Genomic DNA, 11,361 nt, shown 5'->3' on the forward strand with positions numbered 1-11,361 from the left:
TACATGTTCTCCTCTGCTTCCCCAGCCATGGAGGGCAGCAACTTCCAGTGGACAGGAGGGCTGGAAAATAGCAGCTTTCATGTAATGTACTTTAGCAATAAACTTCAAAGTGCTTCCCAAAAGGAGTTTGGATTGCTATTTCTGTTTTACAGTCAGGAAGTTGAGGAAAAAAAGGGAATGAAGTGTTTTGGGTGAATCATCTAGGAGCTGCTGGCAGAGGCAGGCAGAGACTCCGACTGAATGTTACCCATACGCTGTGCTGCCTCTCAGAGAAGGGACCAGTCCCCGCCTCCTCCAGGCACCCACTCCCCAGGTGCTTTGCTACACAATGGCAAATTACTACTTGGAAATCAGGCTGGTGATGTGTTAACAACAGCCTTCAAACTGTGAAGATTTATGTCTTCAAAGCAGAAGTGCTGATCAGAAATACCATGAATTAGTCATAATCTTATCAAAAATATTTTATTTATGAAAGTAACAATTATACTATACAACCTATATTGGAAGTACATTGAATAATTGCTAGAATAAATACAGGCAATTAATTCAATCTTTTTATAGAATGAGAGGATTTATTTGACATTTGAATGTTAACCCAAGCTTTAACTTACATCATAAATAGTTAAAAGGCATAGTCATTTTTTTTTTATTTTTACTGTTTCTTTTGCTTTTTTTAATACTGTTCTATTTTGTAATCAACATGAATCAACTCTCCAATCATTAACATAATATTAGTATAACTTTCAAGCAATCATGTACCTCAAGATAATCAGACAAATAAGGTAGTGTGTGTGCAGTTCATTCTACAGCAGAATCTATTCATGTCTGCATAAAAAAGAGAAGCAGAAAATGCTTCTAAGTTCTTTAAGCATCATATGCTGATTTCTGCTTTACCACAGTGCTTTTAATACCAGAATCTAAAAAGGGCATGCATCCATATGCAGCTGGCTTTCTGTTGCTCTTTGTAAAGTATATTAGGGCTCAATGCCACATTCCTTTGGCTGGTGAAGGGCTGCAGAATTTAGTCCTGAATATTATTTCTCAAAACCATGGTCCAAAATAAATGTCCAAGACTGATTATTAGGCACCAAGGAAGTGATGGATTTGCTAAGGCTTGAAGTTTTCTGATAAAAAATTGGCTTATTTTCTGGTAGATATGCTCTAGTCAAACACCAATCGTTGGGCTCAGTACTGGGGTCTGTATTACACTGCATGTCAGAGAAGCTGATGTTTGTATTTTCTGTAAACTGTATGAAGGCCACTGCAGAATTTTTATGGTGAGACACCCACATTTTGAAAGTGTTGAAAAGTTTTCCTTCCATTTTTTTTTTTTTTTTTGAGCTCAAAAATCTGAATTATTTGCTTGGTACTACCAGATTATGAACAACTGTGATCATCAGTGAAGTCAATAGTAGTTTTGGGTGTCCAAAATTTCTTGGAATAAGAAGTTTTTGACTCCTCAGGTACCGTACAAAATCAGTGGGAGCTTTCCTATAGCAGTGTCTTTTCCAATGGCATGGAGGCCTGCCTTGCCTTATGGCTGTTGCAGGAATATTCCTTATGGCTGTTGCCAAGAATATTCTGCTCTCAGCAGAGAAGCAAACTTCCCTTTCACAATGTTATCCAAAACAAAACCCCAAATTGCACGTATCTACCCCTTTGGCCTTTTTTATGCACAAATATGCTTGTATTCAAAAACTGACAATGTTGGGCCTTTCCTAATAAATGTCTTCAAAGAGCACATTTAAATGCTTTTTCACAGAAATAACCATTCATCGGCTGCAAAAACACAGAGAGACCTTTTATTCTTTCTGTCGTGAACAATATAAATTCAGCACAAATTTTGGGGGAGAAAGTATGGGCTTTTTTTCCCAAATGTATTTAAAAAGGTTAAAGAACAAAATGTTGGGGAGGCAGCTTTTTTTGGCAGATAGTAAAATATAAAATATGTGATTTAAAAAAAAAAAGTTGGTTTAAAAATACACACACACAAATAATACAATAATATAAAAATACAGCTCAGCCAATGGCCTCTTAAAATTTACCTTTGGCATTACATTTGGCAGCCTAACACAAAAGACCCTTCCTATAAACAGAATTATAAAAAAAGAGAAGTTCATAAATTAGGTCGCAAGGGGTTGTAAGATCCTTTTCTTGAGTCTCCAAACTCCTTTCCTTCCTGTCCACACACATAAGCATGACCAGTGAGGTATATAGAATGTAACACTGTCAGGCGTATGCACAATAAAAAAAGTGCATAAACATAGAAGTTCTCCCATTTTCTTGTGAACAGGTCGAAACTGTGTGGCTTGCATCTTCCCCCCCTTGGAAAAAAAAAATCATTTTTTATTGTTTTTTTTTTTTCTCACTTTGGCAGGATGAAAATGAACCCAGAGGAATACAAATGTCCTATTCCCAGCAGCAATGATCCACTTCCGTTGGCAACATTTGTCTGATGCCACAGATACTACAAGGTCGTTGGGTTGCTTTACAACTCTCTGGGTAACTTCCCGCAGAAACATCATACGTCTAGCACCATGTCATAGTGTGGCTCTTTCTTCCGCCTGCCACATTTGTTGATAAGAACCAAGTACAAAGTCAAAAGCATAACCCAGTAACAAGCATAGAGTACTGTGCCAATGATGAGAACTCTCTGTGTTGACTCAGAAAATGGCTTTTTTGATTCCTTGTAGATAGTGAAAATTACGCCACCTAGGAGGATTGTAAACCAAATGGAGACTGGAATGAGTCCTATAAAATTAACTACAATGGTTTTTCTTCCTGACGTGCCCCACCCTGCTTTGTTTATGGTGGCAATTGCAAACATCTTTGCTGGCAGTAAACTTGACATGTACAACACTGAGTAGAGTGACATGAAAACCATTACAATGTTGCCCCTAAGGAAGCTGGCAAAAGAAGACTTTATCAGGCCCACTAACTGAACTGTCAACAAGAAGAGGAGGATGTTCCAGATTTTTCCCCTGTAGAAGAGCTGAATGACTGTGGCGATAAGGAAGAAAGGAAAGAATCCAGTGATTACAGCTTCATAGGTCATCCACAAATGGTGCTTGTGGAACCACATTGCATTATAAAGCCACTCTCTAAAGTACGATTTACTCCAGCGGGTCTGCTGATTCAGCCACCTGAGATACTCTATCGGTGTTTCGGTAAGGCACTTGGATCTAGCTGTGTATTTTGTTGCATAGCCCAGACTTAGCACTCTGTTAGTTAGATGCCTGTCATCTCCGAAGCTGCATTGGGACCCCATAAATTCTTGATTGTACCAATCTTCCACAAATTCATGGAGTAAAGAGTTTCTGTACATTCCCAGAGGTCCGCTGATGCACTGTACACAGCCAAAATAGGACTGACAGGCTCTTTCTATGTTAAATGCCATCCAGTATCTCACGCTGCTCAGAAAGGAGATCCAGGAATCATATTTGTTCAAAATCTGCAAAATAAAAAAAAAGATTTCATTTTAGATGACCTCTTGAGACAGAAAATATACACGTTAGATCAATAAGGAATTTGCAGAGACTAGAGCATCATTAGCTGAAATACAGGAGGAACCTCACTCCTGTGTCCCACTCATGGCAAACCCAGAAGTTACCTATATACTGCCCAGGACATTGACAGGAAGGGCAAAATGGAGCCTTCAAAAGTCTATTCTACCAACATGTTATCTTTATCCTTGCAACCTTTCCAATGCTTCACCAAGAAACTTATTTTCTGGTTCATTCTCCCTTTCCCTTCACTCCAGGTTAAGGACCTGCTGGACTCAGAATCTCCTTGAGAGGAAAACGGTGGAGTCCCAGACATGGCCTCCTGCTTCTCTGCCCCCGGCCCATCCCCATCTTTGGGACTCAGAGGACTTCTTCCAGCCCTCCTTAAAGCTATGCCAGAGCATGACAAAGGCTGAGCACACGGTCTTTGGCCTACATTTTTGGTATCATAAGGCTGGCCCTAGAGGTTTGACCTGGACTGTGTCCCCATATCTGACATCAGGCCCTCTGAGGAACAACCTGTTCTGATTTGTCTCTGCAGTACCAGCCCTGTTATGTTGCACTAAGACATACTATGATACTCCCATAGAGTCTTGCTTTGGCCTGCTGAAAGGTCTCAGTCTTTTTCTTCTATATGCCCCAAAGCTCACCTGAACCTCAGGCCTACACTTAAACTACAACATAGATATAGTCTAGGAGTATGAACACTCAATGGAGCTATGAGCACGTGCAGATGCCCAAGTCCATGTCTTCACACACAGGTTCTGAGCACACACCTTGTGCTGGGAAATGTGGCAAGGAAGCGTGTAGCAGGCTGGCTGTGCGAGCTCTGCACTGATATTTTCTCAGTGTGGAGATTTTCAGGAGAATCTGGGGCCTTCTACAGCTAGAAAGCATTTCCTTGCGACTAGAAGAAAACAGCTTTTTGCTCTGATGGCCCTAATTTCTGTCAGGCCAAGGGCCGATTTTGGCTCTGTTTCAATTTAATTCCAGAACATTTTAGAAGCAGCAGGGCTCAGAGATATGCTCAAGCCTGGCTCAAATGTATTTGTTATATGCTGGAATGTGAATCACGAAAAAAAAAGAAGCCCAAAGCCTCCATTCTGCTGTGTTTCCCCCCAGAGGACACACGTCCTTCCCACCTCTCTCTGCAGATGCTTATGAACCATCACTGCCATAGCTGAACCCATACTATCTCCCTCCAGTTGTACTCACATGTGCCTGGCATCTCACACGTGCAGGGTGAATGTAACGCCTGGTTTGCAGTCAGTAGTTCAGAGCTATATGCAAAGATATCCAGGCTTCTGTGGGAATCTTAATTTCTGGAGTTAAGAGCCACATGCCTGAAATACTTCTGACTACCAGGGCGTTCATTAGTCAGTGTTTGCCCATATAGATGGGCCTTTCTCCTCTGTCTCACATAAAAGCCCAACTGAGTACGGGGGACCGATCCTAAGGCCAATTGAAATATTCATATGCATTTTTCTTTATAAATTGCAGCAGGAGCAATTGTGTCAAAAGGAATGAACAGCCTTTTGCTGTAGTTGTCAGCCAAATTCAGCAATGCTCGAAATCCTAACAGAAGTGGCGCTGGGCTGACTTGGGGGCTTTCCATTGTCCTGCTTGACAGAGATGCAGAGGAAACCCAACAATACACAGAGTGCATAGTGCAATGCATTTCAAAAAGGCTTTTATTCCTAACAATCTTGGCTGCCAGTAGTAACATAATTGAAGTGCTTGGGGTGCTGGACTTGGCTCTGGGAGACCTGTTCTCAATTCTCTGCTCCCTTATATCTTTTCTTTTGTACCCTGAGCAAGCAGTTATACCCAGAGATTCAAAGATGCCACAGCAGTCCTGACAGTGTTAGTGCCCTGCTTTTCACATATATGGGGCAGAATATTTGTTTGCTTTCCGTGGGTGTTAAAACCAAACAGTGTTAACACCTAAGAACGAGTTTCCATTCAAGAGACAGAAAGGTTAAGGTATCGTAAGAGCCTCTATAATGGTATCACAGTATATTCAATGCTATTCCAGGCAGGGAGATCTGTTGCAGTGCAAATAGTTGCTGAAACAGCTCTGTTAAGCTGAAAATTGTCATACTCACCTGCACATCACCTCCAACTCCTCCAACCATTGGATCTTCTTCTAAAACCTTTACCATCTCCACTGATGAGGCTGGATCAAGCATTGTATCTGAATCACAGACCTACAAGTAAGACAAAACAAGAATGAAAATGGGTTAAGGAGTACACTAGAGAAGAAAACAAAAATCATATGAGTTATTGTAGTGACCGCAAATGTATATTCTCCTGATCGCAATTAAATCCCACTTTGGAGTCTGCATTGATACTTCTGTTAAAGGCCATTTGCATCAGGCAGCAAGGAGTGGTGCTGAATGAAAGAGTGCTTGTTAGGGCTATGCACGTGAATGATCCCCTCTGTATCAATTCTATTTGTTTTGCTGGCACACTGGGCTAGCTTCTTCAAATAAGATGTGCTCTCAGAGATGGGACACTGCAGAGCAAGACAAAGTTTGCATGTGTGTGGCAGATTTCTGCTGAGCTCTGACACCGGGTTTCCCTGCAGCAGCTGCATGGTTGGAGCACCCCGGTCAAATGTTTCACATTGCCATATGAGGGAAGGAGCGAGAAGTTAAATTCCAGACACTTATTATAAAAAAGTAAAAGAAAAAGTCAACTTGGAGTCTGGGAAGAAACCTAATAGTTCTTTCACTCAAGGCTTTAGCAATTCATGTAAGATATGTATTTTGGATTCCAGAACAAACTCATTTTTAATTTTAGATGCATAGTGTGTTATTATAGCGCAGGGATTTGACATTCGATATATAGAAATCATTTGCTATTTTCCTCTGGCATTCTTATAAAAAATATGTAAGGCCAGAAGGAACAAGTCCCAAAGTGCAGTACTCCACGGGATCAGGGCAGAAATAGATGACACACACAAGGCGTTTCAGCCACACAAATACTCCTAGTCAACTAAACACTGTGTACATTAGGAACTGGCTTTCCCCCGGAGAGTAGGAGGAGGGCTCAGACAGGCTGGCCAGTCTGCAAGGCAGCTGGCATTGCTTTCGTTTGTTCCAAGGAGAATGATAGAGGCTACAGCCTGTTTAAAACAAGCGGGTGTCTCCTTGTCACAGCTTCTGCTGCTGAAAGCGGTGCCCCCATCATGTGTAAACTCATTTTGCAGACACCCAGAAACTGGAGCAGAGGAGGCTGTCCTAGAAACAGCCCTCTGGCTGGCCCTACAAATTCTCATACTGGTTCCAGTTTATTCCCACATTGCCTTCCTGTGATTTCAGATGGGGACAGTAGGGGCAAAAGGCAGTAGCTCTGCCTGAACGACATTAAGGCAGATTCTGGTGAGGCTTCATATCAGGTACCATAATTCTGGTGTCCTCTCATCCAACCTTTCAATTCAGCCTAAGCCCTCTTACTCCAGGGGAGAGGAAACCCTCATGTATGGTCTATGAAGGGGGAGGAGAGCATTTGGGGCCTCTGTTACAGATCAGACTTGAGCAGGAATGTTACCCGGGATAGTCGGGCTACATGGCTTGGGATGCAGCTGAGTGTCTGCCAACAGACTCCCCTCCATGCTCACTTGGAGGAGGCCGAGAGGAGAAAGGTGATGAAAGCTCTTATATGTCTGTCAGGAGAAAAGCCACAAGCATCTTCAGCTCCTGCTAACTTGATGCATGCAGCTCCTCTCCTCAAAGGACTCATCCCAAGGAGCCTGGCCTTTGTAACCTGGCCAAGTTGTTTCTCCGGCTTTGGTGGAAAGCTGTCATCAGTGACAGCACTCAGTGACAGAAAGGGAGCAAGAAAATTCTGCTAAAGAGGGGAAAGGGTGCCTGTATTTTTATCTGGGTCTTCCTGGACAGACGAGTTACTGAGTGTTTTGCAAAGGGAATCTGTAGTTTGCTGAGTACCTGAGCTCAGGCAGTGATTTCTTGTGACCAGGAGTGGTGGGCTGGGATCAGCTTTCTCCCCAGCCCTACTGCTTTCTTTCCCTTCAGTGCCTGTCACTTGTTGCAGCTGAGCAGCCCCCACCGCATCAGATGTATTTATCTATAGCAGAAAGACCTGTCCATGAGCAAGACCACTAATATGAGATAAGGGATCTGGAAAACACTGGATTTATTTACAAATTACCAGCATGTGTCCTGGGCATGCCAGCACAGTGGACATGTCTGGGTTTCTGGGGCAAACCTGACAAGCCATCACTTTCCACCTGGATGGGTTTTTGCAGATGAAAAGAGGACAAGCACAGAGAAAGACAGATACTTAGGAATCCAAATAAAACACACCATGGTCTACCCAGCCAGGAGTGGCCCAGCACAGCCCAAGAAGCAATTTGCCATCTTTCCACCTAAGGGCTGAGTGACCTAGAAATGACTGCCTTAGGTCACAGAGTTGCATGAAAGGGACACTCAACTTTATGTGAGCTGTTCAGATACTTGTTATAACCAGTGGCAGTTTATCCAAGCTGCTCTGAGAAGTTCAGGTTGCGCTGGACTATCTACACAGGTACCTCCATCAAGCCAAGATGAATTGCACCCTGGCTGCCCTGACCAGCTCTGAACAGACAATATATGTCAGCTTAACTCCTCTACCCGACCGCTTGCAACCTCCTAACCTCCTCCAGGATGGAAATAAGCCTTCAGAGCAGTTTCAGGTATTTAATGAGACATCACTAATGAGCAACAGCTTGTTATCTGCATTGGTCTGACTGCTTATGATTGCCTGTCCATAACCCCAAGGTGTCTTTTAAGAACCATAGGCCCACAGTTTCAAGGGTGGGCAATGGTGCCGACTGGTCCACTTTACACTGCTTCATCATCGGTGCAGATTGCTCAGTCCTTAAAATGTCAGGCCTGTTTAAAGTAATTCACCCTGGATACCCATAAAGAACCATTTGAAATATCTCAGCCTTCATCCATTCATAAAACAGAGCTGTCCCTTTTAGCTGCATTGCATCATGACTGTGTAGCAGCCATGGCCACCGAGGTGTTGCATTTCTAATACAGATGTGACTGTGGCATCAGTCATTACTGCAGCCTTTGGTGGCTGCTTACAGCAGATGACAGTTCCTGACACATACATTAGGACTTCTGAGTCAGGTCAGGAGTGTTAATTGACTGAAAGACCAGAAATATATCTTCCATTTTCTCAGTTTATGCTATGACTGTTGAAATAGAAACACTTTTTCCAGGTTCCCTGAACAAATGCAAGAGCTAGACTGAGGAAGGAAACTTGCAATGAATCTGTTTCCTCTCTGCCTTCTCTCTCTGCAATCTGATACTTCTGTGTGAAGTGATTATAAAACCACGCTAATAAAGAAATCCAGCATTTTTATTCCATCATAGTCCCTCACAGCACAGAACCAAACTGCAGACAATAGAGAGCTTAAGCCCATTGTTTTCAAAGAATAAATCAGTTTCAATTTTGAAAGTGGTAGGGGATGGGTTTTAAATCTTTGCCTTACTCTCCCAGCTCCAATAACAAAGCTGTTCCCAGCACTCCTCAGTTTCTGCCCCTCCTATGCATGGAGGACTTGCTGCTCTCTGTGCAGCTACTGGCAGCCTCTCTGTGTCCCTTGGACACTGTGCCTGGGGACGCTGTGCTGTGCAGAGCATGCACACACACACCCGCAGTACAAATCTGGGCACGGACCCCAGAAACACATATGGCTCAGCCATGCAGCTGCCCTGAGCTAGCAGAGAGCATCTCACAGGGAGCTGCTGCTCCACCAGAGGAGGCCGCTGGATCTCTGAGGTCAGGAGAAAAGGTGGGAAGGGCTGAGGGTGGTTAATGAGGAAGATTATCTCATATTCAGTGGGATTAGTCAAACGAGCTTTGCTGGCCTTAATCGATAAGGAAGAATCCTCAGTGTCCAGCCAGAGACCCTGATCCCACCCACCTTCCTCCACACATGACCCCTTCCCCTTCCCACAGTCAGCAGGGTCGTCTGCAGGAGCGAGGAGTGCTTCCATGTGTAAGGCAAAAACATAGAAAATCTTTCACGGGATCCAAGGCAGCTGGAAAGAAATGTGTCTCTGCTGCTTTGGAAACAGGGAGAGAGGACCCAGCCTAAATCATTTTTAAGTGAATAGTGCCATAAGGGTTTTAAAGGCCAAGTCACAGTGAGGTAATGCAGCTTTAAACGATGAAGCAAAAGCTTCTTCAGGCTTTAGCTGAAGAAATATTTCCTTCAAGGCTGCACATTGACCCTTTTATTGAATACTCAGCACAGCCTTTGAAGCCTTTAAAATATCCCCATCTCTTTTACCACTGCTCCAAGATATTACCTAGTGCCTCCAAATACCTGTCTGTCTGCTTGCATATGGGGCCGCTATCAATCTCACAAAAGAAAACCTAACCCAAGATCTTGACGTACAAGAGCAGAGATGGGGTCTTCAGGAGGCCACTGGCTTTGTCTGAACAAAACCATTTGGACGAGGGGTTGCACCAAAATCTGGGGAAGGATTTCAGATCTCTCCAGTAGCTGGTGCACAGATGTAACAAATTCACAGACAGATTGACCATTTTAAAAGGTAGCAAAATACGCTTTTAACGGTCAAGCTGTTTCCAAACAGACTGAAAGGAGCACTGTGTTCATCAGGGACTAGGATGGCCTCTAACATACTGCATAAATTATACAAAAGCTGCTTTCTTTCAAAGTGTGTTTGAATTGGCACTGACCTGGCGCTCTAATACCTACCTGTACATAATCCACGCTTCTCCCCAGTGCTTTGAATGCTGTGTACATTACTTCTCTTTTTCCACCCCATTTCTGCATGATGCAAACACTTTTGTTGGACAGGACCAGCTGAGATACATGTTGCATGCTCTCTCTGTGAGACTCCTCTGTCTCACCCGGACCTTTGTCATGGAAGTTATTACTCCAGATATAAGTGGCAGATTTGTCCCTACCCATGATTTCAGTAAAAATGTCCATCATGTAAACGTCGTCTTCTGAGTTCCCATCAATGACCATAACAACTTTAATTCCAGGGTAGGTCAATCTTTTCACAGAAAGTAAACATTTTCTTAAGTAGTCAGGATCCTCTTGATAGGCAGCAATACAAAGGGCAACTGTTTTGTTCAGCTTGATTGGAGTCTCTAGTGACCGCTTCATTTTCCTGTGCTCTAGGAAGGCAAACAGGCTTTGGATGATGAGATGTGATGCCAGGATAGCACCATAGAGTCCAAAGGAGAAGTAGTAGTTGTCTGTTTGGATGAACTGGTAGCCCACAATGTAAGCAGCGGTGATTCCCAGCAGGAGGGACACCCCGAAGAGTGTGGTTCCAAGTATTCTCAGGATACATATAAACCTCTCACAATACATCTGCAAAGAAGCATGGAAACCATTAGCAGGGCCACCACTTGCTGACATAAGACCTTGTAAGGGATGCACGTGGCTACAACAGAGAGCTCAGCATCAACAGATACACCCTGTACTTCTGGCTGTGTCATGAACTTACTGCATCACCTTGCTCAATTTAACACCTCTTTGCAGTATTTCCTCTGTGTAAAGGAAGATTCAAATACACTTAATCTACCAGGGATGTTTTCTGCTGTTTGTAATGTCCTCACAGAAGGTGCTGTCTGTGTCAGGGTCTTATTTTGGCAGCCTGGTCTTGCTGAATGAGACGCTCTGTCATGTTACCCCGGGGGGCGGGGGGGCTGGAGAAGGGGCTTTTGGGCCACCACTTACTTCATAAGGCCACGGGCAAGCAGAACAGCTGAATGTCTGGGCAGCCCCTCCTCATCCCCCATCCATGTCATGACCGCATCCCACCCTGAATCGCTTCTGTCGCTTAGTTATGTTTGCAAA

The 11,361-nt window shown here is 43.6% G+C and overlaps 1 protein-coding gene across 1 annotated transcript; it reads right to left on the reverse strand.

Moving 5' to 3' along the window:
• Positions 1-2,521: 2,521 nt before the first annotated feature.
• Positions 2,522-10,872, reverse strand: HAS2 (hyaluronan synthase 2). Its single transcript, XM_009959827.2, has 3 exons — positions 10,246-10,872; positions 5,609-5,710; positions 2,522-3,451 (listed from the first exon to the last, which is right to left on the reverse strand). Exons 1-3 carry the CDS (start codon positions 10,870-10,872, stop codon positions 2,522-2,524), a joined length of 1,659 nt encoding a protein of 552 aa, XP_009958129.1.
• Between the last annotated feature and the right edge of the window lie 489 nt (positions 10,873-11,361).

This window comes from Leptosomus discolor, chromosome 5 (genome assembly GCF_034619465.1).
Source record: "Leptosomus discolor isolate bLepDis1 chromosome 5, bLepDis1.hap2, whole genome shotgun sequence".
In the NCBI taxonomy this organism is placed as follows: Eukaryota; Metazoa; Chordata; class Aves; order Leptosomiformes; family Leptosomidae; genus Leptosomus; species Leptosomus discolor.